Consider the following 27235-nt stretch of genomic DNA (forward strand, 5'->3'; position numbering starts at 1 on the left):
CCCTCCCCCGACGCCGGGGCGTAAGCGCGGGCCGCGGGCGACGCTGCGAGACCGGGGCGAGCCGGGCGCCCGCGCGGCGGGGACGGCCCGCGCCAACATGCGGAGGCCGACGGCGGCGGAAGCGGCGGCGGCGGCGGTGCGGGAGCGGGGGCCCGAGCGGGCGCTGGAGCCGGAGTCGCGGCGCGAGCGGGGCCCGGAGCGGGGGCCCGCGCCGCGCTGCTGAGGGAGCCCGGGCCGCCTGCTGCCCGGCCGGCCACGGCCACGGCCACGGCCACGGCGGAGGCCCCGAGGTAAGGATGCGCGCGCGCCCTCGCCGCTGCCACGGCCACGCGCCCGGGCCGCCGCGCCCCACCGCGCGGACCTCTCACTCCAGACCCTGTTCTCCCCCGACCCCCGGGCCCGGACTCCAGCCCCACGTCCCCCGCAGCCCGTGGACTCCCGCGTTCGACCCGCCGCCGCCTCGCTCCAGACCTTGCCCTTTCTCCCGGGCTCAGGCCTTGCTCATTCCGGCTGACGCCTGTGCTGCGGACCTCACGGCCCTCACCGACCCCGGACTCCAGAGCTCGCTGTTCTCCACAGGCCCTTGACTCTCGACCCTGCTGCCCCACGGACCCCTCACCTGCCCCCTCCCGGTGTGCCCTGACTGCGGGCCCTGCTGTCCTCCACTGTCCCCTGACTCTAGTCCCCGTGTCCCCCACCCTCCACCCTGGACCCCTGCCCCAGCCCATCCACCCGTTCCTGGCTTTGTGGTCTTGAAGGCCCTGAGGGACGAGCAGGAGCTGGGGGTGGGGAGCCCTGGGGCGGAGGAGGGGCTGCAGCTGGAGACCCGCAGCAGGAGGGTCTCTTTCAGGGGGACCTGTTGCAGGACGCCACCGCTTGGGAACTGCTGCCTCGGTGTGGCTGTGCCCTCCCCCTTCCGCCCTCGCCACCGGTTTTGTTTTCCGGAAACACTTTGGATCAGGGAGGGGGTGAGATGTCTATGCGCCCGGGGCGGTGGCCACGCTGATCTCCCTGTCCCCCTTCTGCCCCAACTTTCTACGGGAAGCTTTCACGTTAGGGGCTGTGGGCTGTCGTCGTAGGCAGGCTTGGGGCTCTTGGCCTCTGGACGGCATCGTCGGTGGGCACTGGCCCCCGAGGCCTCCAGCACGTTGTTCCCAGGCCCTCCACAGAGGACCCGGGCCTGCGGGGTGCGCGCACACCGTCCATCTGCTGGGGCTCCATCTTCTGGGGCTCCGGCTGAGCGGGTCCTCCGTCGCTGCCCTGGAGGACATGACCAGGCTCAGGCGTTTCCCCGCCCTGCGGGCCCCTGTACCTCGTGGGTGTGAGAGATGAGTGGGAGCACAAAGGCTCCAGTGTAGGGGGTGATGTCCGCAGGGACCTGATCTGGTCACTGAAGGAGGTGGTGTCTGTGACAAGGACAGATTGGGAGCCAGGCCCACAGGTTTTAAAGGGGGAAGTTTGCGGTTTCCCTGGTAGTTTGTTTTTGTTTTTCACTCCTGTCTCCAAATTGTGCCCCCAGAAAGGGACCCCTAGGCTGGGCAGGCTGATTGGTGGGGACTGGCTGCAGCACCCCCAGCAGTGCACAGGGGGTGCTCACACCTGAGGTGCTCTGTTCCCCCGGCTGGGGTTTTATCGCTGGCCCTGCCTCTGAGAGTTGGAAAGTGCTTGAGTACTGAGGGCCTGGGGGGCCCGCTGCATGTGCCGAATTGGGCTGGTGGAGGCGTGACCTGCGTGGAGGCCTTGGGGGGGGGGGTGAGAGGAGCTGACTGGACCCGTGTGCCCTGCCCCAGCGGTGGTCAGAGCCCCACAGGCTCCGCAGTGGCCATGGGGGACCGGGCTCGCTTTTTCTGCCTCAGGTTGGCAGTTGGACCTTCATGGGTCAAGGGGCTTGTTGTGTGATTTTGACTACCTCTAATTTGCTTGGAGCCCATTGGGGATGAGTGTCTCATTACCTGCCCCTGGGCGTGTCCCTGCTCTGGGAGGACAGAGCCCCTGTGAAGACAGACTTCTTTGAACACTGCTTCCGGTTCCAGCTGACTTTCCTCCTTTTCCTCTTAATTACATAGTAATTATCTTTGGGTAGCAAGAGGAAGTAGGTGAGGTTTTTTTTTTTAAGTTGAAAGCCTTCCCATCTGCTCATCGCCGCTCTGGGGAAGCCAGCATGCCTGTCAGTAGGCGTTCCAGACACCTAGAGGGGTCACCTGTGCCACTGGGGATTTACAGGTGGGTCTGAGCAAGTGCTTGGGACACGTCTGGGGCCCCCACGGGCCCGGTTCCCTCACAGCTATGTTTACGGAGGTGGCATTTCTCCTGCGATGTCCAGTAACCTTGTCCCATGGTTGGCTTTGTCGCCCATCCCCCGGCCCCCATGGAGCTGCCCCAGGCCACCTCTCGAGCAGCGGGGTCCCTTGTCCTGGCTGTGCAGGGCAGCGGGTGGGGTCTCTATCTTGGCAGATTCTTCCCAGGTGGGCCCTGGAAACCCAGGGCTGAGCAGCTGGGGCCCCGTCTCCTACGAGGAGGAGTTAGAAGGTCATCAAGGCCATGGGTCAGGTGGCAGGCAGAGGGCTGGGGAAGGAGTGGGAGAGGCGGGACCTGAGGGCACTGGGTGCCGGCCCTGTCAGCCTCCAGGCCCCTGGTGGCATTGGTCAGGTTGGTGCGGGCGTGCTGGCTGGGGCTGTGGTCCGCGTCCGTGTCCCCTGGCCCGTTGCACCCGAGGGGCGCCGTGGTGTCTGCAGCACATGGCAGTCAGGCTGGTGACTGGTTGGGGACGTTAGCGTGTAGTGCATTCAGTGGGCCTTTGGGGAAGGGGACACCCCAGCCATGTCCTGGTGGGTGTGGAAGGACCCCACCTGGGGCGGTTTTGAGTCAGCCCTCTCCCCCTTTGGAGGTTTGGGGTCCCGTGCTGGGCCGCCTCCCTGAGCTGCTGAGCGCGGAGGCCAGCACGCACATCCATGCTCCTGGTGCCCATGGCGCCCACCCGCCTGGCCCACGCGGGAGGGGGCGTGGCGGCGTCTGTGGGCCTCCTCCCGCTGGTGGCGCTCCCCTCCCCCTGCACATGGCTGCTGGCCTGCCTTTGCGTCTCCCCCTGCAGGGTGCAGGCCGGGCTCACGCAGGGCCCTGTGGCATGGGGGTCCACGCAAGGCAGAGGCGCCGTCACAGAGTGGTGAGCGACGGCACAGCCTTTGCTCAGAAGCCGTGTCTTCCTGCTCCCAAGGAAACCGTGGTCCTGGCCCTGCTGTCACCTCCTCCAGAAGGCCTCCCGCGTGCTCTGCCCAACCTTGGAGGGCAGCCGGAGGCCTCCTTCTGGGAGCTTCCCCCTTGGGATGGGTCTTTTCCCTTCTGGAAGCTCAGCAACAGCCACAGTTAAATGCTGGTTTATTCCTATGAGTTCCCGGTGGCGGGAGAAGGAAGGCAAACGACCTAGCAGAGCAGAGCTGGGGTGCGAGATCGGCTCTGGGGTTATACCCGCCGAGGCTCTGAAGAGCTGTGATGACACGGAGGAGCGCGTCCCTCACCGGAGAGGGTGGTGGTGCAGACCAGTGAGGGCAGAGTGTGTGCAGCGGAGGGTGGGGGCAAGGGCCCTCGCTGCCTTGGTGGACACCCAGGGGCCATTGGTCCCTCTGCACTGCGGAGGCGCCAGTCCAGGAGCGTTCTTGGCGGGTGGGCGAGGAGCCTCCCCTTTTCTCGCTGCTCACAGCCTCCTGCCAGACCCTGAGTAGTGCCCGGGGGGGCCCCGGCCATGGCAGGATCCGAGGTGGGGGGGCGGGGGCAGTTGCTGTCTGAGAGGCTGGAAGGGACGTGACATGTGTTACCTGCCTTCCACTGGGCTGTGATATCTTAGACTCTGAAGAAAGTTGTGAGCCTCCCTGGAGCTGACCCTTCACCTGGTCTTGGGTCTGGAGAGACTGGGTGACTCCCCTCTGCGGACGTGGTCTCCACAGGCAACTGCTTGCAGGGCTCCTCGGTGGCTGTGCCCGTCATTGGGGGTCTCTGCTTGTTGTGGTCCCAAGACCGGGCTGCTGGGCGCTGCGTAGGCAGGGTGGCCGGGCTGGCGGAGAGTGGGCCCAGCAGAACCTTCTGCCCGCCTGTGGTCACGGGGCTGTAGACGGCACCCCTCGGTCAGGCAGTGCCTCTAGCAGCTTCCCAGCTGAGGGCCTGGGAAGGGCCTAGTCTCTGCAGGTTCATCTGGGTGCCTCTGGGTTAGAAATGAAATCCCAGACTTTCAGAAAAGCTGGGGGCTGCCCTGGGAGACAGGGATGTGGTTCACCTGACGCAGCCACCTGAAGGCTCTCTCGCTGGTTCTAGACGTGGTCAGGAGCCCTGCTGGGAGGCAGACGTCTTTACAGAACCTTTACTGTGCCACCTGTGAGGCTGCGCTGGCCCCCAGTCAGCCCGCCTAGCCGGAGACCTGACAGTACTGGGCGGGCGTGGGGGGTGGGGGGGAGGGGGCGCAGGGTGGTGTCTCTGCTTTCGCACCAGCAGGGAGGGTGGTTGGGGGGCTTGCGGCTCTGCTCGCTCACTGCCCACCCTCCTAGTCCCCTGGCCCCCAGTCTGGGCCGCCGCCTTTTTCCTTCAGCTGCACTGATAGGTCTGTTGGGAATTTCTGCTGAGACACTTTCTAGGCTCGGCTCTCTTCCTTTCGGCACTGCTGACTGACATTGGGCTTGGATCGCTCTCTGAGGGCGCTGTGGGGGCTGAGGGCGTCCTGGGCCCCACCCACACGATGCCAGCAGCCCTCCAGTCGTGACGGCCACAGATGTCCCAGGTGTCGCCCACTGTTCCTGGGGGCAGGATTGTCCCAGGCGAGAGCCCCGCCCTAGAGATTTCCTGGCAACCAGCAGCTGCTGCAGTGAGCGGGCGCTCAGAGGGGCCTCCCCGGGTGTGTGGCTGGGCTTCCTGGGCTCGAGGGTCCCGGGGCCTATAAAGTACGGCCCTCCCTCGCCCCCAGGAGTGGGAAGGCTGAGGAAGTGGGTGGGGAGAAGGCTGTGGGGGTGGGTCCTCCCAGCAGCCATCGGGGAGGGGGGCTGTGCTGCGCTGAGGCTCCCTGGCGACTAAGGTCACCCCACACCTGCCCGCAGGGGGCCGCCGAGCCACTTTGCTGAGTCCTGTTCCTTCTGGGTCTCCGCCCCCCCCTCCCCCCGCAGGGGGAGGACTTGCACCTGTGGGGAGGGGCGGGGTGGGTGCTGCCTTTTGCTCGGGTGCAGTGCCCTGCAGCCAGGGGGGCTGGGTGACTGGTCAGCAGGTGTCCTTGGTTTGTGGAGAGCAAAGAGCCGCGGTGGACGCTGCACTGTCTCCTTCCAAGCCCGAGGGTCTCCCTCGGCTGGTCCCCCCACCTGTGGCTCCTGCCCCTGCCCCCGCCCTCCTTCCCCGGCGCCTCTCACCCGTGGGCCCGGCTTCCCCGGCCGAGGTCTTCTAGGTAGTGCTTGGCTCCTGGGTGGTGACAGGATGCCAGCGGCCTTGGTAAAAATGCAGTAGGTGCAGCTCACCTGAGCTTGTTTTGCTCCGTGTGTCTGGCGTCACGTAAACGTGTAATTGCTGTAAGCGGTTGTGGAGACAGCTGTTTCCTACATGCTGGGTATGTATTTTACGGTCCTGGTTTGTCACCATTTGGAAGCTAAATTTTCTTTAGAAACGCTTAATCTTTTTTTGTTTTTAATTTTTTTTTTTAATTTTTATATATATATTTTTTTGAGACAGAGCATGAGCGGGGGAGGGGCAGAGAGAGAGGGAGACACGGAATCCACAGAACCCGACGCAGGGCTTGAACTCACGAACTGCAAGATCATGACCTAAGCCGAAGTCCGACGCTTATCCGACTGAACCACCCAGGTGCCCCTGGAAACACTTAATCTTAACAAGTACACAGAACTGAGTAGAAAATATTAGTGCACTTGCGACCAGGAGGCTCCTGGGAGGCTTGTCGGTCGGCTGTGCTGAGGGACCTCAGTTTCAGACAGTCACGTGTTGCTGAGGATAAGTACGTCCCACACAGTGCAGGGGACATACTCATGCCAAAAGGTATTTGTTGCTCAGGCGAGGTTGGTGTTAACTACGTACCTTGCATTTTTATCTGCTTTACCTGGCTGCTGGTGCCGGGGCCGTTTTGGGCTGGCGCAGGTGGCCGGCCGGCCTATGAAGTGTGGAGCGGAACCTTCATGGTCATGTGGTGGCCCCCAGGCCACACTCCAGCCACCTGCATCGGCATCTCGGGCAGGCCAGGAATCTGCATTTTCAGCAGAGCTGCAGATGAATTCTGGTGCAGCCTCCTGGGCGCTGGGGGCTGTTCCATCTCGGGGCTGATCTAGGGGAACGTAGGGGGTCTGATCCTGGGAACCGTAGTTGGGGGCTGCCACATCGTGGCCAGAGGCAAGGGCTGGGCCGCTGTGGGGTTTCTTTTTTTTTTTTTAATTTTTTTTTTTAAATGTTTTATTTATTTCAAGGAGAGAGAGAGAGAGAGACAACGTGAGCAGGGGAGGGTCAGAGAGAGGGAGTCAAAGACTGAAACAGGCTCCAGGCTCCGAGCTGGCAGTCAGCACAGAGCCCGACGCGGGGCTCGAACCCACAAACCGCAAGATCATGACCTAAGCGAAAGTCGGACGCTTAACTGACTAAGCCACCCAGGCGCCCCCGCTGTGGGGTTTCTTTAGTCTTTAACTGGCCACCGCTGCTGCATGGGGGGGGGGGGAGGCTCCAGGTGCCTGAGGGCGGTTAGCACCTGGTGAGCCTGTGTGCGGGTGAGCGGGAGTCAGCCATCGCCCTGAGCCCCTGACTGGGCCTGCTGCGCGTGCAGGTGTGCTGTGTGAGCTCTGTGTCCTCCCGGGGCCTGCCCAGCGCCACCGAGGGGCTGAGGCTTGCAGCTTGGGGTCGCTGAGGTCAGACCTCCCACCTCCCCCTCATCTTTCACTTCCTGTGGGTCCACATGGCAGCAGCTCCCAGAGCAGGAGGCGTGGCCGTGGGCTCTGCACTGACCTCCCCCAGCCCCACCCTCTTCGCTGATCTCCCCCCCAGCCCCACCCTCTTCGCTGATCTCCCCCCCCCGCCCCACCTTCTGCCCTGACCTCCCCAAGACCTGCGCTCTGCGCTGACCCCCCCAGCCCCACCCTCTTCGCTGATCTCCCCCCCAGACCCGCCCTCTGTGCTGATCTCCCCCAGCCCCGCTCACAGGGCCTTTAAACAGCTGTGTTGACGGTGCACACACGCCACTTGTTTTTAATCGAGATGTGCACCTTGGTGGGGTTTTTATTTTTATTTTTTGAGTTTATTTCCAGAGAGAGTGCGTGCGTGCACACACATGGGGGGTGCGCAGAGACGAATCTCGAGCAGGCTGTGCACTGTCCGCACAGATCCCAACTCGGGGCTTGACTCCAATGAGCCTGTGAGATCATGACCTGAGCCGAATTTAAGAGTTACACGCTTAACGACTGAGCCACCCGGGCGCCCCACCTTGGTGGTTTTTAATACATTCACAGGGCCATGCAACCATCTGTCCTATCCAATTCTAGGACATTCCATTACCCCAAAAGAAGCCCCATCCCCAGTCTTGCCCCTTCCCCCTCCCCCGCCCCCACGAGCCTCTTCCTGCCTGTGGAGGAGCCTGTTCTGGACGTTTCACGCACGTGGACTCACACCCCGCGTGGCCTCTCGTGTCTGGTTCCCTCCCTGAGCGTCGTGTGTTCACGTCGGGTGTGGGCGCCTCGCTCCTGCTCACGGCCGAGGGATGTGCGCGGCGGACACGTGTGTATCCGTTCACCCGTCGTAGACATTGAGGTTGTGTCTGCCTTTCGGCTGCTGTGAACACGGTGCACAGGTTTTGTGTGGACGTGTGGTTTCAGCGTCTTGAGCAGACGCTGAGTAGCGGCGTTGCTGGGTCACTTGGTGGCTCCATGTTTAACTTTTTGAGGAACTGGTGGCCGTTTTCCTCGGGAGCCAGTCCATTTTAGCCCCTTGGGCGAGGGTCCCGTCTCTCCTTCCCGGGTTAGGGTCTGACCCCTTATCTGGCATGTCTGCCTCCCCTGGGCACCGAGACCAGTTTCTGCACGCCCGCCTCCCCACTGCCTGGCACTTTCTAGAAGGCCAGGCTCCTGAGCCTCACGCGGCAATTACTGGGGCAGGCACCCCGGCTCTCAGGCCACGGGCCTCCCTCACCCAGCCCCCTAGTCCAGTGTCTTCGAGGGACACATGGGCCTTGTGAGGACACAGTGTCCTGGTTTTAGTGGTTTTAAGTAGCAGAAGCCCGCTCACGCACGTGGGCCGGCATGAGCACTGCAGCGGAGCCGAGCCGGGCAGCTGGGCACCTGGGAGACAGGCGCGCGCCCAGCCGTGGGACCTGCCGGGCTCCGGCTGGGGGAGGGCGGGCGCCCCTGCGGGGCCGTGTGGGGGCTCCCGTGCAGGCTCAGTGCGGGGGAGCACGGTGCCCGGGCGGGGGGGAACGTGCTAGACTCCCTACCAGGGGAGGCGTTGACACAGCCGTTGGCCCTTCTGGCCCCGCGAGAGTCACCGATGTGCCTGGTTCTGGGGGGCGTGTGGGGATTGAGGGTGGTTCTCACTCTCCGCAGGTAGCGCCCGTAGAACCAGAGACGGGGCAGAAAGGAGGGGGCTAAGCTCTGCTGCGGCTCCCCCCTCCCCTCCCCTCCCCCTCCCCCTGCCCCCCGCCACCCTGCTGCCCCCCCCCCCGCCCCCCCCCCCCCCCTCCCCCTGCCCCCCGCCACCCTGCTGCCCCCTCCCCCGCTCTCCCCCCCCCCCACTCTCCCCCTCCTCCTCCGCTGTTCTGCATTGTTTTCATGGTGGAGTGTGGGTGTCCTCAGTGGGCGGGAGAGCGTGGACCCCTGTGTGGGAAGGGCGGAGCTGAGAGTCCTGGGGTTTCTCCCCACGCCTTGGCTCATGAGGGGACCCCAAGCCTGAGAGGCTACTTCCGGACCTGTCCACACACAGGGACCCGCTTTGGGGGGCTGGCACCATCGGCCGCTTCCTTTCTGCGCGCGAGGCTGCTGAACCTGCGGAGTGGGGGGTGGTCACTTGTCCCCCTGCAGGCGTGTGGCAGTGCCGCCTCCACCCCCTCCGAGGACGTCCTCTACGTAAACGCACGTTTCGGCGACATCACGTCTTCATTCCCGTGCTCGTGGCTCCGGAACGTTACTCCTGCTCTAAGTCTCTGACAGCCTGACGGGTGACGATGGCCCCTGTCACCGTTGGGCCTCGAACAACACGGGCGGTAGGGGCGCCGACCTCTGCACGGTCGAAAATCCACGCGGAATGTCTCAGCACCCCGCGCTGTTGACCGGAAGCCTCACCCGTGACGAAACCGCCACCGACACAGGCCTTGTGTGTCGTGCGTGGCACGTGCCGCACAGTAGGGCGAGCTAGAGGGAGAGCGCGTCCCGGGAAGGCCGGAGGAGGAGGCGGTGGCGCTGGCGGGTGGGACAGCCCGGAGCTCGCGCACGCCGGCCCGCGCCGGCCGAGGCGCTGCACTTGGCCTGCCTCGTTGGGCCGCGCGCCTGTGCGGCCGTTTGTGTTTTCTCCTTGGGCTGTTGGGCTGTTTCGCATCATTCGCTTCGTGCCGTTTTTGGAGCAGCGTGACGCACGCAGAGTCGCTGTGAAGATGGTGGCTGCCCCTCCCGGGCACGTGTCCTGTCTTCACAAGGACGCTTATCTGAGGAGAGGGCCTGCCCTGATTTGCAAACAGGGCCACGTTTCCGGCGGTCAGGACGGGACTTTTTGGGGACACAAGTCTGCCCGCTGCGAGGACTGCTGTGGTGCTGGCGCCGCGGCCGCGCTGGGCTGGCGGGCCTGCCACGACGGGCCCGGGCGGACCAGGTGAGCGGCGCCCTGGGGACGGTCACTTGTGGGGAGACACGCCTGCCCCCTTGACGGGCACTTAGCTCCATGGGCAGGTGCGGATGGGGGTTTGTGGGGAGAGGCTGGGGCGTGGTGACGGCGGCGCCCGCCCCAGGCGGCTGCTGAGGCCTGGCACGCGGCCGGCATGAGCAAGTTTCCATTGATGTGATGGCGACTCCTTGCCGATGGTGCCACACGGACCGTGCGTGGGGTCCGGGGGGTGGTCAGTGGCGCCTGAGCAGGGCCCAGCCCGACCCTCGTGCCGCTAGGGGTCCAGGGTCTCGTGCGAGTCGTCCAGGACCAGCCGCACGGGCCTCCCTGCAGTCACCCCAGCCTCACCGTCTGCCCCAGACCCCTGCTGTTCGCCTTCAGCCGTCGTCACAGGAGCGTTGAGGCGCACCCAGCTGCAGAGAGAGGGCTCACGGCCACCAGCCGTTCCCCCAGTTTCCCAGATACCGTTTCCTGCCGCCGGACACAGCGGGAGGCGCCGGCAGGTGATCCTGGTCCCCGGAGCCGCCCGTGCCAGGCGGTCCTCGCCACGGCCCCGCTGCCTGGAAGACGCCCGCTGACGAGTCTTCGCTCGGTCCTGGTTGCCGCGCTCTAGGCTGTGGGGCTGTGGTCGGGACCTTGCCTCTCTTTTGTGATCTGATTCATTCTGAGGAAATTCGAGTGTGTCCAGAGGTCGCAAGGAAGTACAGTGCTCCGGACCCCCGCTGTTTACCGCCCTCTGAGCGGGGCCGCCAGCGTCTGCTGTTCCTGCACCGCTTGCGAGCAGACCCTGGCAGCCTGTCCCCTGTGCCTCCGTCCCTCGCCCGCCGTCTCCTGTCCCGAGGTCCCGGCCCTCCTGGTGCGCCTGCGTGGCCGCTGAGCTTACACTCACCCTGGACACCGGCCTTCCCCTCCTGGCCACTGAGAAGTGACCTCAGGCCACCTCGGCCCACGTGGCCCACATTTGTGGTGCTCACCGATGACCGTTCTCTCCGCTTTCACCCCACAGGTTACCCGGTGGCCCCCGCGGGGTGGGGTCTGCACTCTCCTCTCCCGTGTATTTGGGGTTGGATCCCTTCATTGCGGCTCCACATACGATGCCCTGACCCATTTCTGCTTAGCTCGTGTTGACATGGCTTCGTCACGGGGGGCCTGTTGGGCCGCCTCCTTTGCCTGCCCTTTTGGGGCCACTTCCTTCGTCTTCAGCATAACACGAACTTGCAGGTGACCTTGGACTTCTCGGCTGTCACTGCAAGGTCGGCCATGTCTCCAGGGTCCGGGTCGCTCCTGGGGCGTGGCACGGCACAAGGGGACCCTGGGGAGGCGGCCTCGCCTTCAGGGCCGCAAGTCCCCGGGAGACAGGCTCAGGGGAGGGAGGCGCATGTCCGGGGATGCCCGGCGGGTCCCGAGGGAGGCGGGCACATCTGAGTCTGTACCCACCGCCGCCTCCTGCGTGTGCTCCCAGACCTGCCCCAGCCCTGGGCCAGGGCTGTGCCGGTGATGTCAGCCAGGGACTGTGACGTCACTGAGTGGAGAGGGTCAGAGAAGGGGGTTCATGGGGCCTCCGCCAGGGGAGCTGGCCCTTGGCCCTGACAAGATGGGGGACGCCCCAAAAACCATGGCAGGTAACTCAGCAGAGGCGGGTGCTCGCAGGGGAACACCACTCCGGCCCAGAGTGGTCTCTGCGAGACCCGCTGGGTGCGGCAGCAGCCGGCCGGCAGCTTCCAGGGGCTGCCCGGGCGCTGGGCGGTGGTCCCCGCAGTGGGGGCAGGGGACCCATCCTGCTGTGGGATTCCTGCCCCGTGTCAGGAAGCGGAGGCCAAGTTGGTGCGTGGGGACTGGGTTTATTTTAGGCCCGAGTGAGGGATGGGAGGCCCCTTCCCCCAGGAAGAGTATTTTTAGCTCTGGCGCTGGGCCTGGGCCCACAGCAGACACTTCCGCTCCCCTGGGGCCTCGGGTTATGCGGCTCCCCCCCCCCAGGTATGCCGGGCTGGGCCCCTGCCCCTCCTGGGACCTGGAGGGCATTCTTCTTCTCAGGCCCTGGTCCTGGCCCTGGCTCAGCCTGTCCCTGCTTCCCACGGGCCAGCATGTGATTCGCTCTTGCCACTCCCCTGCGGTTCCCACCTGGCGTTGAGTACCCCGAGAGGACCGGGGTGCCCCGTGTGGCCCCTGTTGGGGGGATGGCCTGCCGGGACATGCTGACTTTGGCCACCTTCCATAACATTTGCAAGTCTGTGCTGCCTTCAGGGTTGTGGGGTGGTGGCTCTTTTGTGAATAGTCGTGATGAATGGGGGCTGGTGTCCTCCGGGCTGTCCGTGGTCGGGGTCAGAGTGAAGGGTTGCTCACCTGCCTCCGTGGCACCTGCTGTCCCCTGCGAGCGGCGACCCCTGTGGTAATGGCACCTATGGGAGCAGACCCCCCGGGCCAGCACGGGGCTTGGGGGAGTGCAGTTGGGGGGCGCCGGCGTGTGTCACCTCTGCTGTCGTACCCGGTCGCCTTGTCTCTGCTGCCTGCTGGGCCGTTGGGGCTCCTTTCGGACCATGAGGCCACAAGGGGCTGCTGGGAGGCATACACAGAGGGAGCCTGTTGTGGAGTGGGGAGACTGGTGGAGGGGGCTGCCAGACCCCGGACCCCCGGCGTCACTGGGGTCTCACAGGGGACCCTCTGAGCTGCCCCATAGGCACGTGGGTCCGCCTGGCCCACAGAGGGCGCTCTGCACACCCAGGAGGGTTTGCACCCTGGATCACGAGGCCTGGTGGAGATGCCCCTGCCAGTCTGGGGGGTGGGCCAAGGGCCCCTCCCGCCTGGAAGTGCAGGTGGGGGCCACTGCGCAGGGCACGAGGGGGCTGCCAGGGACCGCCATGTGCTGATGGCCGAAGAGGGGCCTCCTGGGAGAGCTGGGGGCTAAGGTGCAAAAGCAGAAGGCCCCCAGAGGGGCTGCTCCTGCGCGCCTCGGGCCAGAGGGTACATATCCTTCCTGCCCCATGAAAGCCTGTGTGCAGGTGGGCTGGGGGTGGAATCCAGAGCTGGGTCTGGCTGCCTGCAGCAGGGCCGCCGAGCCTTCCCCAGACCTGTGCTCTGCACCCCAGCCTCCCCAGCCCCGAGCCGATGGCCAGGCCCGGCCTGAGCTCTGGTGTGCCGGGAACGGGTGGCTTCCAGAAAGCGGAGACCCTCCTGTCGCGCAGGAGGTGCCCAGAGAAGCTGCGTGCCAGGCCCCAGGACAAAGACCACATCTGTCATTATTTGCCCCAAGCGTGTGTCCCCCGGGCTTCATCTGTGTGGAGGCCGGCCCTGGCGGCTGCTCCTGTGTGGCCCCAAGGAGGTCCTGCTCCCGGCTTTCGCCACATTTCTTTGATGCTTCCTCTGCGGGAAGGTCACCCGAGTCCGCCGTCATCAGGACAGCGGATCGTGAGATGCGGGCGAGTTCTGTCTCCCAGGGTGTCTCCTTGGAGCCTTCTGCTTGCCATGGATTTTCCATCTGATTGACTCGGCAGCGTGTGTGTATGTGTGTACATGGGCGTCCGTGCACCTGTGAGTGTGTGTGCATATGTGCACACATGTGTAGTCTTGATTACTTTGTGACAGAAAGAAAATCTGATTGGAAACCATCTCTTGAGTGTCTGTTAGCGGGACGGTTGGTGGGTTCCGGCGACCCCTCACTGTGGGACCCGGAGCCTGCGGGTGTGTGACTCGCACGTGGGTTCTGTGTGCGCGGGGCCTCCACACGGGGGCTGGGAGCCTGCGGCCCTTGACTCTTTACCGAGGACAGGTGTGTTTTGTGCAGCTCTCATCCCGGCTGATTACCGTCTCGGGGGGCGCCGGTCTCCTGCCCGTTTCTGCCCCGTCCAGCCCCCCGGTGGTCACAGACCGGGCTGTGTGCACGCCCCCTGCCCGGCCCCGGCCCCACGCCCCTGCCGCCGGGGCGCCCTTGTCCAGGGGCAGCTTCGGGCCCCCTGCTCAGCCCTGTTCCATACCCGCTGCTTCAGACGGGGTCACTCTCAGGTGTCTGTGGCCTCCGCCCTTGTCTCCGTTGGGGGACGACACTTGTGTCTGGAAGTAACGCAGGCATTCATGGAGACGCGGACCCGAGGCGCACCCGCCCGGACGACGGCCCGGGGCCGGAGGGCACGGGGAGCTGGGCCCTGCTGCGCCCTATGTGGCCTTCCAGAACGTCGTGCCGCCCGTTGGAAGTTTCCTTCTGAGCCGGCAGGTGGGCCCCCAGGGACCCCCAGGTGTGCACCGAGAGAAGCAGAAGCATGCGTCCACACACACTTCTCAACACCCGAAGATGGGCACAACCCAGCTCCCCCAACCGATGAACAGACACACTTGGTCCGCTGTTCACGCGCACGTCCCTCGGCCGCGAGCAGGAGCGAGGCGCCCCCACCTGCCCTCCCGTGGACGGAGCCTAAACGCACGACACTCAGGGAGGGAACCAGACAAGGGAGGCCACGCGGGTGTGAATCCATGTGTGTGAAACGTCCAGAACAGGCTCATCCCCGGATGGGAAGGGGGGTCATGGGGGCTGGGGGATGACTGCTGATGGGGACAGGGGTTTTTTTTGGGTAATGGAATGTTCTGGAATTGGATCATGTTGATGGTTGAGTAACTCTGAATGTATTAAAGACCCGTGAATTGTACACTTTTGAAGGGTGAGTTGTATGGTATGTGGATTCTATCTCCGTAATGCGAATAACAATAAACTAGGGACTTAGAAGCGGAAACAGGCAGCCTCCATCCTCCGGGGGAGAGAAGTGCTCCCTGGCTCTTCTCATGGGGTGGATCTGATGCCCCTCCTATGCGCGGGGGGCAAGGGTCTGGCACAAGCTTGGGAGGGCGGCTGCAGGTGGTAGAAGACTTTGTTCTAGTTGTAAACTTGAGATTACGGTCTGTCTGTGTAGACTCGCCTTCAGGTGGACAGAGGGACTCGCGGCGTCTCTGGGCGCACATGGTGGGCGGGGGACGGTCCCATCAGCCTCAGACGTGCACGGTCCCTCCTGGGTGGGCCCGGCCACCCTCCCGAGACCCCAATTCCCCTTGCCTGTTCTAGGCCACGCCCCTGATGGAGCGGGGAAGTTGGGGGTCCTTGCAGACACCCTCCTTTCTGTCTGGGCGCTGTTCCCGGCTGGTCGTCACCCAGGGTGCACTGGAGTGATGGCCCAGGGTCTCCAGGGCACACCGGAGCAACGGCCCCCAGGGCAGGCAAGGCCTTGCTTCTTGCTGACTAGGGGACCTTAGGGCGCGAGGGCTGGAGTGGGCGTCCGGAGCCGGCGCAGTTTTCTGAGCGATGTGGACTCAGGCGTGCGCATGTTGGGGCATGTGTGCGCGCCACACACTGATCCCCTCCGTGGGGCGCCCCTGACCCTGGGCCGGTCAGTGACGGGGGACTACTCGGGGTCAGGTGATACCATCCCTGCCTCCCCGGGGCATCCGGCAGCAAGGGTGCTTCTGCGAGCTGTCACCCACCCCACCCCCCCAGCCTCAGAGTTAGTGTTGTTCCCTCGGTGAGGCAGCTGCCTGTCGCTGCCCGTGCTGAGCCCTGCGGCGCCACGCTGCCCTGTCTGCTGCCGCTTGGGCCACAGCGATCACCCATGGATGGTCAGGTGCACGGCCTAGCGGGATGTGGGAAGGCGTCCAGTGCCTGTGAGGCAGGGTCGGGTGTGAGCTGGCTTGTGGCCCCTGGCACTGCACTCCTATCTGAGGGGGGGCGTGTTTGGTGGGGGTGCTCACAGGAGCGCGCTGGTGGTTCTTGAGGGGAGCCCTCAGCTTCGGGGGGAGCCGCCGGCAGGGGCTGATGGAGCAGGCGTGCCCGAGGGGCCCGGTTGGCGCCAACCACAGCCTACAGGACTGGGGCGGGTTTGGGGAGGGCTGGGCCTGGGGACACAAATGTGTGTGTGTGTGCGCGCGCCTGCCCCTCACCCCACCCAGCGTGGGTGACTGCCGCCTGCCGCCTACATCCTGGGGGCTGCTCAGTGCCTGCCCTGCCCTCCGCGATGCCAGCTTCATACCCAAGGGGCTGAGGCTGGTCTCACCCCAGGTGACCGCAGAGCCACAGGCTCCTGGAACTAGTCCCGGGGACATCATGGGGGTGGTTCAGTGGAGGGGGGGATCAGTTCAGAGGCCTCTAGGTCAGTGGTGAGGGCCTGTCTCCCGACCTCGGGCACATGTGCTCTGCCATCTCTTTTTACTGAGAGCAGACCCTCAGCTTGGGGAGAGGGCCCACCCCTCCCTGCACCCAGCCTTGGGTTCCACATCTGGTTTCAGGGCTCTAGGGCCTCTGTCACTTGATTGGCCGTCACCTCTGCCAGCAGAATTGTGCTTGAGCTGTGGGGCGGGGGTCACGCGACCGGACATGTGCAATGCGCAGCGGCCCGAGTCACTCCGCCCCTGTGCCCCCCTGAAGGCCCTGGGTCACATCCGTGCCCTGAGAGACCTTTCCAGGACGCCGCTGCGCTGCACAAGCCTTGGTGGTGTGGCCCTCAGCTGACACTGCCCTCCTGGGCGTCCCTGCCGGTCTGGGCTCTGGACCCTGGGGCTGCTTCGGGGACGGGGAGGTGTGGGGGGAGGTCAGATCTGGCCTAACCTGTGCCTTTCTTTCTCTGCCAGCCGGGAGCCACAAGATTTGAGGCGGCGGGACCAGTCAGCAGAATGTGCCCTCCCCCTGCATGCGACCCCGAGGCCACCGAGATGAGCGCCACGGCCGGGCCCTGGCAAGCGGCCACGTCTCACTAGCGGGGAGCCCGCCGGGCCACCATGGTGTACTAGCCCCGAAGCGCCGCCCGCAACCTCAGGTCTGCACAGACCCGGGACTTGCTCGGCAGCAGAGTCACCGTGGAGAGGCCAGGGTACCACAAACTTATGGATTTTGACAAGAAAGGAGGGAAAGGGGAGTCGGAGGAGGGTCGGAGAATGTCCAAGGCCGGCGGCCGGACCAGCCACGGCGTCCGGAGCTCGGGGACCAGCTCGGGGGTCCTGATGGTGGGCCCCAACTTCCGGGTCGGGAAGAAGATAGGCTGTGGCAACTTCGGGGAGCTCCGGCTAGGTGAGCCCACTCGTGTGTGTTCTGGGGTTTGGGGGAGGGACGGCCACCCCTCGGGACCCCGGCCACTGCTCACAGATGGCTTCCAGACTGTCGGGACTGGGGATTCAGGTACGTGTGAGTTTCTGCTCCTAAAGGAGGTGGCAGTGCCAGAGGGGCGGGTACCCGGCCTCCCCCTGGCGTTGCTGAGGGTCGCTTCTGGGGGGAATCTGAGGCCCCTTATCGGGGGGACCCACGCACAGCCGTTTGTTTCTAGCTGGTGGGTGTGGGTACGAGGTGAAATGAGAGCTCGGGAACCGCAGGCAGAGCCGGGGCCGGTGTCACTGGTGGCCCCGCGGGGCGGGGTTGACATCCCCGTCCTGAGCCGGAGCCATACCGCAGCCGCTGCAGAGGCTGCCACGATTGGGCTTGGGCCCTGGAGTCTCACTGCCTGTGTGTGGCTTCTGGAAGCCCCAGGCCGGCGTCCCGTCTCCGTGTGCGGGTTGGAGGACGGCCAGGTGCCCGGCTCCCACAGCGGGTGCGTCTGTCTCGGTAACTGACCTTCCCCAGCACACGGGACCAGCCGTGCCCGGCCCGGCGACCAGTCCGCAGCTCATGGCACACGGAGCCGCCCTGACACACCCCTGCCCCACACACGTTCGCACAGCCAGACCGGCACATGGCAGGCCGGGTCCCCGCCTGCAGCTGGGCGTCCGGACCGCAGCCTCTACCGCAGGGGTCTGCGCGGACAGCGCGAGTGCTGGGCCGCAGCTGCAGCGGCTGGTACCTTAAAACGTTTTCTAAAACTGAGGTACGTGTTCTTTTCGGCCCGGCTTCTGCCCAGCGTGGTTCTGCGCGTGTCCCCATGGTTGGGTGTGGGGGGGCCGGTTGCTCTGTACCCTGTCCGTCTGCGTGGCTGCACCTCACTGTCCACATCTGTCGTCCTGCTCAGGGACACTCAGCCGGGTGTGGTGACTGAAACGGGCCCCAGTGGCCTCTCCAGGTCTCGCGCACAAGGGTCTGCCGAAGCGCCAGGTTGGGGGGGTGTCGATGAGAAACTGCCAGACTCGGTTCCAAAGCGATGGTGACGTTTCTCAGCTGCGGGCTGCCTGTGAGGGCCCGGGGTGCCCCCGCCTCGCCAGCGTCCGGGGCGTCAGGCTCTTCCGCTCTGAACGCGCGCGGGGGCGTGAGGGGCTTTTGGCGGCGCCTCCCGGGGCTGGCGGCCGCGTTCTCCCGGACGAGCTCCTCTTCATCGTTGTGTCCGAGTTTGGTCCGCGCCGTTTGGGGTGGTTTTCTTTGTGCTAATCCTGATGGGGCCTCACGGAGCTGCCGGGTGTGCGGAAGACTCCCTCGGTTCGTCGAAAAACCAGGCGTTACTCCGGATTTTCTGTGCCTCCATCTCCGTCCCTTCGCGTCATCAGACTCCAGCTGCCCGTGTGTTGAATGTTTGGAGCGTCTGCAGGCGCTGCGCGCTGCTCTCCGGCTGCTCTTGGCGGCTTTTCTCTCCGCCTCAGTCTGGCTCCCTCTGCTTCCCGGGTGAGCTCCCCCTTCTTTGTGCCGCTGGTGGGGCCGCTCCGGTGACGACTTCCCTTCTCCGTGGCGTCGGTCACCGCTCGCCCCCACCGCTCCCTCTCAGGATCTCCTTTCCGCTGGGCCGTTTGCTGTTAGACCCTCACGTCTGCTTGCAGCTGTCTCACGGGCCAGCTCTCCGGCGCCTTTGACTGTGTTTCCTTGTGGCCGCCTGGCTTGCCACGCACGGCACGTTAGTGGCAGCCCGTGTGGCCGCGGCCTGGGTTCCGCCACGTCCTGGAGAGCCTCTCGGTGGCGCGAGGCCCGCTTCCGGCTCCGCTGGGGGCGCTGAGGGCAGGCCTTACTCAAAGGCTGGAGCCGCCCAGTCCCAAGGTGAGTCCTGGGTTCTCGGCCACATGTCGGGAGGTCAGGGCAGCCTCCGTGCGCTGGATGGCCGTGGCTCTGGCCCTGTGTGGGCCCAGAACCTTCCTCCTGTCCAGCCTCCGGCCTCTGTGCATCCAGGGAGGCTGCTCACGTTGGTGAGGCTCCCAGAGCCCCGAGTGCCCAAAGCCCTCCTGCGGCCTGCACGGCCCCACACGTGCGGACACAATGCGCACACGCACGCACGCACGCACGCACTCTCGCCCTTACCTCAGGCCGGACTCCGGGAGATTGGCTCTTCCTGAACTCATGTGCGCAGTCAGAACATAAAGGTTTCTTCGACAGGGCGCAGTGGCGTTCGCTGTTACCGTAAAGGATCAGTAGACCGTGTGCTCACAAGAAAACGTGGGTATGAGCGAGGCCGGGTGGCCACGGGCGGGGCACAGCCGGCAGTGCACTGTTTCAAGGCCACGGCACCTGGGATACAGACGCTCCGATTAAACACAGGCGAGAGAGGTGCCTGGCGGGCTCAGTCGGAGAAGCACGTGGCTCTTGACCTTGGGGTCGTGAGTTTGCACCCCACCGTGAGCTGTAGAGATTACTTAAAAGTGGGCAAGAGACGTGAATGGACACTTCACGAAAGCAGACAGCCGGACAGCCAGGGAGCTCGGGAGGCCTTCCCTGTGGGAGCGCCCGTCCGTGTGGCTGCCACCGACAGCAAGGGAGCTGGCCCGCCCACGGGAGGTCCCGTGTGGCGCCGGTCACATCGGCCGTGCCTGGAGGAGGACTGGGAACCGGTGGCTGACCCCCAGGGTGACCGGGTAAGCCGGGCCCTGTCCCCAGTGAGGGACCTGCTACCGTGTGGGTTTGGGAGGATCCAGGAAGGAGAGAACGTGCCAGACCATGCTACCTAACGGCTGCCTCTCGGGACGTGAAAGTGGAGAGTGACCGTGCAGGGCCATGCCTGGTGGCCACGCTTTCCGTCCTGATGCAGGGCTGGCATTGTCCAGGATTCCTCATCCGCCAGGCCCTGCGTCCGCCACACGGACGGTGTGTGCGTCACGTGTCTCCTGGGAGGAGCACCGAGCGCACCTGAGCTTGACCCACGGCCCCAACCGGCTGGGATGTCGAAGGGACAGCCTCCTGGCGTTTGTGCCTTAGAAATGCTGCCTTTTTTTTTTTTTTTAAATTTTTTTTTTTTAATGTTTTATTTATTTCTAGGAGACAGAGAGAGACAGCGTGAGCAGGGGAGGGTCAGAGAGAGAGGGAGTCACAGACTGAAACAGGCTCCAGGCTCTGAGCTGGCAGTCAGCACAGAGCCTGACGCGGGGCTCGAACCCACGAACCGCGAGATCATGACCTAAGCGAAAGTCGGACGCTTAACCGACTAAGCCACCCAGGCGCCCCCTTTTTTTTTTTTTAAACTAAAAATAAGGGAGATCCAGCAGCACCTGGGTGGCTCAGTGGGTTGAGTGCCCGACCCTTGATTTCGGCTCGGGTCCCAGGGTCATGGGATCCAGCCCACGTCGGGGTCTGCGCTGAGCATGGAGCCTGCTTGAGATTCCTCCTCCCTCCCCCTCGGCCCCTTCCCCACTCGCGCTCTCGCTCTGTCTCAAAAACAAACAAGAAAAGGTCAGTGGGTGACAGGTGTGCAGGTACGCGGTGGGACTGAGACCAGGTCGCTGGTATCTGTAGGCGGCGAGGCTGTGGGCCTTTTCTGCACCAGTTTTGCTTTGTTTTTTGGTTTGAAACTTTCATAACACAAGAGGCAAAACCTATTTTTTATCAAAACCCAGAGAACAGAGCTTGAAGGGAACGTTCTTTCCCTGCTGAGGAGAGTCCATGGAGAGCCTCTTAGTTGTCGAGCCAAGGGGACTGAGGCCTGCGGGAAGACGGGCTCCTCTGCCCACCCCTCCAGACCGTGGCAGGAAGCGGGAGAGGCGGAAAAACCGGCTGGGGAAGTGGGCTGGGGCCGAGCCCACCCAGCACGATGCCGCACACGTGGCCGCCGCGGCGACCTCTCAGGAACCAGTTAGAAGTGAAGTTTTCTGTTCGAGCAACAAAGAGTTGGAAAATAAAAATTTAAAAACAACACCGTTTGTGTGTGTGCCCAAACCAGCCCAGGGCCTCTGGAGTCAATGTCATGAAGGATGTGCAAGCGCTCCCTCCGCCGGGAACCGGAAACATCAGTGAGAGGAGTTAATCCCCGAGTCGTGGCTAGGGGGGCCTGGTGCTAGGATGTCCCCCCCTCCGCCTCTCCCGCAGGCCTGAGATGACGTCTCTGCAGCCTTCTGGGGACACTGATGGGCCGACTCTGAAACGGCCACTTGGAATACAGGCCCTAGAGCAGCCGACACAGAGCCAGACACCCCCACGCTGGGCGCCGGGGCGGCACAGACCCCTCCGAGCACCCGGGGTGGGGCAGTGACTGGTGCAGTGGACTGACAGGCGTGGGGAGCCCCGGCTGTGCCCTGTGAGGCCGCGCTCAGCCTTGCCTCCCACCACGTGGGGGCGGTGTCGCCCAGACTGTGCACCGGGACCGAGGAAGCCGAGGCCTGGAAGGGTCCTACTCGGGATAGTGGGACAGACGGTGGTGGAGCAGGGGTACCGTGTGGGGCCGTGTTTGTGGACTTCAGGGCCCGGGGAGGCCAGCCCGAGGGCGTGGTCAGGACAGTGCAGGGAGGGGCGCGGGTACACACGTCGCTGTGCATGGTAACGCCCGCCAGGGCTGGGGGTGGCCCCTCTGTCACACAGCAGGTGGGTGCCAGGTGTCTGCACACAGGGAGGCCGGACCCTTCACGGGAGCCCCGAGCTGCCAGAAGGTCGGTCTGGTGTACCGCGGGCGTCGTGGGCTCTAGTTCTGACAGCTCTGTGAGCTTGGGCTCCCGGGGGTCCTGGGGGCTAGTGATGGGCTTGGGCCGGCCGTGTGCCCCAGCTCTGTGTCTGCAACCCGGGAAGCACACGGTCCCAGCCCCAGGCCTGATGAACTCCGTTGCCCCGGGAAGCCACCCAGGGACTCCGCCTCCCGGGTGCCGCCGGGCAGGGTGTCACTGGAGCACAGGCACGGGCCAGGGGCCTGGGCAGGGAGCTCCCCGTGCTGATGGCCAGGAGGAGGGTGTGGAGCACCTTGGGTGAGGCCCTTTCAGGACGTGGCCAGGACCAGCCTCCTCGTGGGGCTTCTTGCCAGGGGCCTTGCTCCGCAGTGGGGGGGGAGGGGGAGCCAGGAGGGTTGGGTGCTGGTCAGGTGGCCTGGAGGGGGGGCCAAGGCACGGACGCCTCCTGGTTCTCAGCGGTGGGAGCTGAGGGGGGCCCCCGGGATCACCATGGCTCTGTTCTCTTTTTGTTTTTGTAGATGGGAGAAATTGGAGCGAGCTGGTGTGCTGTCAGGAAGGATGCCATAGAGAGGAGTTGGGCAGCCCTCCTTGAGTGGGCGGGGCGGGGGTTGGAGGGGGACAGAGGGCTGGCTGGCAGGGGGGGCTGCAGGATGAGGGGGTGGGCACATGAGCACCCCCACAGTGGGGTCGGGTCTCGTAGGCGTTCTTCTTACTCCTAGGAGTGGTCAGGTGGGGGGGGAGCTTGGTCCCTGGAGGGGTGGGGGCCTCCTCCCTGCAGGGATGGGGGGTCGTGCGGCTGACAAGCCTCTCTTCCGCAGGGAAGAATCTCTATACAAATGAATACGTAGCTATTAAACTGGTGAGTCCAGGCCCTCGCTCCCGCCTCCCAGCTGGGCCCCAGCCCCTCCCTGTACCCTGCTTGCCGGGTCTCGGGGGGAGGGGCAGGCGCACACCTTGGGTGACCTGACCATGTCTACCCGCCCTTCCCAGGAGCCCATCAAGTCCCGGGCCCCTCAGCTGCACCTGGAGTACCGCTTCTACAAGCAGCTCAGCGCCACAGGTACCCGGCCGCACAGTGCAGGGGTGGGGTGGGGAGGTGCCTCGCAGCAGGGTCCTCACGAGTCTGGGTACCCTCCCCTGCAGAGGGCGTCCCTCAGGTCTACTACTTCGGCCCGTGCGGGAAGTACAACGCCATGGTGCTGGAGCTGCTGGGGCCTAGCCTCGAGGACCTGTTTGACCTGTGTGACCGCACATTCACGCTCAAGACGGTGCTCATGATCGCCATCCAGCTGGTGTGGGCGTGGGGGCGCTGGGGGGGGAGCTGGGGACAGACGGGTGGGGGCACCGGGGCGGGGAGGGGGGAGACAGGTGGGGGCGCTGCGGGGGGGGGACGACGGGCGTAGGGCCACCCCGGGGTCGGGGGGGGGGTTGGGGCGAGGCCCGGCGCTGAGGCCCGACGCCCCCCAGATCACACGCATGGAGTACGTCCACACCAAGAGCCTCATCTACCGCGACGTGAAGCCCGAGAACTTCCTGGTGGGGCGCCCGGGCACCAAGCGGCAGCACGCCATCCACATCATCGACTTCGGCCTGGCCAAGGAGTACATCGACCCCGAGACCAAGAAGCACATCCCCTACCGCGAGCACAAGAGCCTGACGGGCACGGCGCGCTACATGAGCATCAACACGCACCTGGGCAAGGGTGAGCCGTGCGCGGGCCGGGCGGGGGGAGGGGGGCGCGGGCCACACTGACCTGCTCGTCCCCCCCCTCGCCCCCCCCACAGAGCAGAGCCGCCGCGACGACCTGGAGGCGCTGGGCCACATGTTCATGTATTTCCTGCGTGGCAGCCTGCCCTGGCAGGGCCTCAAGGTGGGCACGGGGCCGGAGGCACGGGCTCGGGGCGCCTTCGGGTGGGCGTCTGCTGACTGCTGTCCCCGCAGGCTGACACGCTCAAGGAGCGCTACCAGAAGATCGGGGACACCAAGCGGGCCACACCCATCGAGGTGCTCTGCGAGAGCTTCCCAGGTGAGGGGCGCCCGGTCCCAGTCCCCCGCGCCCCCCCCCCCCCCCCCCCCCGCTGCACCACCCACCACCCAGCTGACACCCCCAACCCCCACACCCCCCGCTGGCTCTCCACAGAGGAGATGGCCACATACCTGCGCTACGTGCGGCGCCTAGACTTCTTCGAGAAGCCTGACTACGACTATCTGCGCAAGCTCTTCACAGATCTCTTCGACCGCAGCGGCTTCGTGTTCGACTATGAGTACGACTGGGCGGGGAAGCCCCTGGTACGTGCAGGTCCCAGTTCCTGAAGTGGGCGGGGCCCCAGGTTCGTGGGGGGTGGGGAGAGGCCGCCTGGCCTCAGAGCTGCGTCCTGCCCCCCTGCAGCCGACACCCATCGGCACGGTCCACACCGACCTGCCCTCGCAGCCTCAGCCTCGGGACAAAGCCCAGCTACACAGCAAAAACCAGGTGAGGGGCGGGGGCAAGGATCCCAACGATGTGGGGGTGAGGCAGGGCCAGCTGACTCCTGCTGTACCCCACCCCCCATCCTAGGCTCTGAACTCCACTAATGGGGAGCTGAACACGGACGACCCCACTGCCGGTCATTCCAACGCCCCCATCACGGCACCCGCGGAGGTGGAGGTGGTCGATGACACCAAGTAAGTCCCCCGCCCAGCCGCTGGGGGTGGGGCCCTTGGGCCACCTCCACTCCCTCCCCCTCGCTCATTCCCCCCTCCCACCAACCTGTCCACCCATCCAGGTGCTGCTGTTTCTTCAAGAGGAGAAAGAGAAAATCGGTGCAGCGACACAAGTGACCCTGGGCAGTGGTGCCCTGAATCCTCCCGCCGTGGCCCCTGGGACCAGCTCGTCCTGGCTGTGTGGCCCACAGCCCGGACGCAGACTGTGGGGCCGGCCACAGCCGGCCGCCCCCCACCCCACGTGGGGTCACTTCTTTCACACGAGACTTTGGCCAAAATTTCTACACCTGCGTCTCGTCCTCCCCTCCGAGAGCATTAACTATTTGAAACAAGGAAAAGAGAGACAGCGGCCGCCCCGCGCCCTCCCGCCGCCGGAGTGAGTAGTCGGCCGCCCGCCCTGTTAGTCTCATAAAGTCCGGCTTGTCTCCCTCGATCCAAAGGCCGTTTTCTCGAGGGGGCGCTGTGGGCGTTGCTGCCAGGGCCTCCCTGCACCGCAGGGGAAGGCAGGGCGGGGGCGGCCCCCCAACCAAAATGCTGCACCAAAGCCTGGGCCGGCGGGCACAGCCCCGCGGCGTTTCCTGCTGCGCCTGCTCTCAGAGCCGCGTCTGGGGCCTGGAGCCCGGGGGCGGCCCCCTGCTTGGCGCTCGGACCGCGGCCTGTGCCCGGGTGTGCAAGGGCCCCTTGCGTCCTCGCGTCTGCGCTCCGTGCCGCCGGCCGAGCAGCGGGAGACAAGCGCCTTAAAGCCCCGGCCCAGCCGTGTGGGTGCGTTCAGGGCCGGGCAGCCCCCAGCGGTGGTGCGGTTCTCGTGGGTCCCTGGGGGGGGGGTGGGCAGAGAGCAGCGGGGACGGCCTGGCGGCGGCGTGTGGGTCTAGGTCTTGCTTTACACGGTGTACAGAAACGGCGCTTCGGTTTCTCTGATGCTTCCTGGAAGCCATAGAATTTAGGGGCTTTTTTAAAAAAATAAAGGAAAATGAAAGCACTCCCGAGTGTGGTGTCCCGTGTTTCAGGGGACTTGGCTGAAAGCAGCAGCTGCTCCTTCCCCAGGAGGGGACTGGCTAGGAGTGGCACCCCTCTTGCTCAGGAGAAAGGCGTGGTCAGAGTAGGAGCTGCGAGCCCCCGTCTGTGTTCAGCCGGGTTTGCTTTTGTGCAGGGGCTGTGGCACAGCTGGTAACTCAGATGAGTAAAGGACCGGTCACCTTGGCTCTGGCTCCACACTGATGCATTTGAAACCCTAACAGAACAGTTTGTTTTTCTAGGAGAAAAGGGGAAGGGCAGCTGCGTCTGGTTGGGTCTCCAGGGCACCCAGCAGCCAGGCGGGGAAGCCCCAGGACAGCCTCACAAGTTGCCTTGAATGGAGCACGGCGGGGGCGTCATCTGCTTGGTGGCTGCTGTGGACTGAATGTGTCCACATTCACACACTGACACCTAATCCCGGTGGGATGGGACAGCGTTAGGGATGGGGCTTTTGTGGGGTGATGAGGGTCAGGTGAGGTCATGAGGGTGGGACCCCCCAGTGGGATTAGTGCCCTTGTTCAAGGGTCAAAGAGTGAAGCGGCCAGAAGCACAGGGAGTGAACTCTCAGAACCAGAACGTGGTCCTCACACTACAGAGTGGGGAGTGTGACCAGGGGAAGCCAGCCTCCCCAGGTAGGTAGGGAACGTCAAAGCTGAAGAAGATGGCAAGGATCGCTCCTAATAGTCGTTGAAGAAATTTGTGGAAATCATCTCAGATCAGAAATGGGCAAAAACTGGCAGCGGAAACAGCTTGAATTCAGGAAGGAAAGGACTCTGGAAATGAGGAGTGAAGTGCAGGGTGCCCGGGCCCCCGAGAGAGATCTGCGGACGGGCAGGGGAAGCAGGAGAAGGAGGAAATGAAGGGAAATGAAGCTGCAGCAGCCACACGTTAGGAGGAAGGCAGAGGTGGCGGGACCCCGGCCACCGAGGAACGCCCCGCCAGCAGAGCCGTGGGAGACGCAGATCGCAGCTAGTGTTTAAAACCGCTGTTGGAGGGAACAGAGAGGAAAAACCCTGAAGCTCCACACTGGACGGGCCGTATGGAAGCGCACAGGACAGCCACCTCTGCGGCATCACCTCGTAAAACGACTGCTTTAAAGATGACGATGGTCCTTGGGGCCTGCAGGCAGGGAGACAGAGTACTTCGCCAGGGCAAGACGATTCGGCAACTTTCCAAACCGACACACGGTGCGAGGCACCCAGGTAGCAGGCAGCCCTGGGCAGGCTGGCCGGGGGTGGTGGGCTGCGGCCGCACGTACACCCGAGGCGGAGAGAAAGCGGCACAGATAAAAACTGTAAGCTCAGGAGCCACAACGAGACTGGAGTGACCCCGTGGGGTCCGGGTAGAGCCAGAGGGCTCAGCTCAGACTGCGCCCGTGCAGGCAGACGGGTAAACGCAAAAATAGACGTGCGGGTACGTGTTGGCACGCGTACTTCCTGTTTCCACGACCCCACTTTTTGTGCTGTTCTTGCCGTCTGGTTTATTTCTGATGAACGTTATAAGCCCACAGCTCCCCGTCGTCACACTTGTACTATGTAATTATTGAACACGCTTTCACATACACGCGTTACGTAGACACGTGTGTGCATGCACTGACTCCGCAGTGCTCTCCATCCTTCCCACTGGAGATGCCATCTGGGGGCCTCTTTTTTCAGCCTAAAGAGCAGTCTTTAATATTTTTTGTTGTGTGGGTATTTTGGGCAGCGAAGCCCCACGGTTTATGATTGCCTGAAAATCTCTCTATTTTGCCTGCACTGACGGTGGGAGTTCTGCTGGGGGTGGGGTTTTAGGTTGGCAGGTGCATTCGTTTTGGGGGGGGGATTTCTTTTGGCTTTCTAGCACATCTAAAAAAATTTTTTTTAAGTTTATTTTGAGAGAGCGAGTGTGAGCAGGGGTGGGGCAGAGAGAGAGGGAGAGAGGATTCCAGGCAGGCTCCGTGCTGTCGGCACCGAGC

General features: G+C 64.4%; 1 protein-coding gene across 4 annotated transcripts; it reads left to right on the forward strand.

Annotated features, from left to right (window-relative positions):
- CSNK1G2 (casein kinase 1 gamma 2) lies at positions 1–25246 on the forward strand. Of its 4 annotated transcripts, none has more exons than XM_039248032.1 (12): positions 4–290; positions 16429–16864; positions 22383–22423; positions 22555–22624; positions 22708–22856; positions 23032–23266; positions 23349–23434; positions 23506–23590; positions 23705–23853; positions 23954–24037; positions 24122–24228; positions 24314–25246. In XM_039248032.1, exons 2-12 carry the CDS (start codon positions 16681–16683, stop codon positions 24645–24647), a joined length of 1524 nt encoding a protein of 507 aa, XP_039103963.1. In that variant the 5' UTR covers positions 4–290; positions 16429–16680; the 3' UTR covers positions 24648–25246. The 4 variants fall into 4 exon arrangements, with proteins under 4 accessions (XP_039103965.1, XP_039103963.1, XP_039103966.1 ...); XM_039248035.1 differs by having other exon boundaries at positions 5–290; positions 24330–24487; XM_039248033.1 differs by lacking the exon at positions 4–290 and adding an exon at positions 11369–11447.
- The last annotated feature ends 1989 nt before the right edge of the window (positions 25247–27235 follow it).

This window comes from Hyaena hyaena, unplaced genomic scaffold, assembly GCF_003009895.1.
Source record: "Hyaena hyaena isolate Hyena2069 unplaced genomic scaffold, ASM300989v1 scaffold_302, whole genome shotgun sequence".
In the NCBI taxonomy this organism is placed as follows: Eukaryota; Metazoa; Chordata; class Mammalia; order Carnivora; family Hyaenidae; genus Hyaena; species Hyaena hyaena.

What these genes read in the sequence shown, in the direction of transcription:
- CSNK1G2 (XM_039248032.1), top strand. Translation starts at nt 16,681, where the DNA reads ATGGATTTTGACAAGAAAGGAGGGAAAGGGGAGTCGGAGGAGGGTCGG. An exon ending in AATACGTAGCTATTAAACTG is followed by an intron (nt 22,424 to 22,554) that starts GTGAGTCCAGGC and finishes CGCCCTTCCCAG; the next exon opens with GAGCCCATCAAGTCCCGGGC. An exon ending in ACTGGGCGGGGAAGCCCCTG is followed by an intron (nt 23,854 to 23,953) that starts GTACGTGCAGGT and finishes GCCCCCCTGCAG; the next exon opens with CCGACACCCATCGGCACGGT.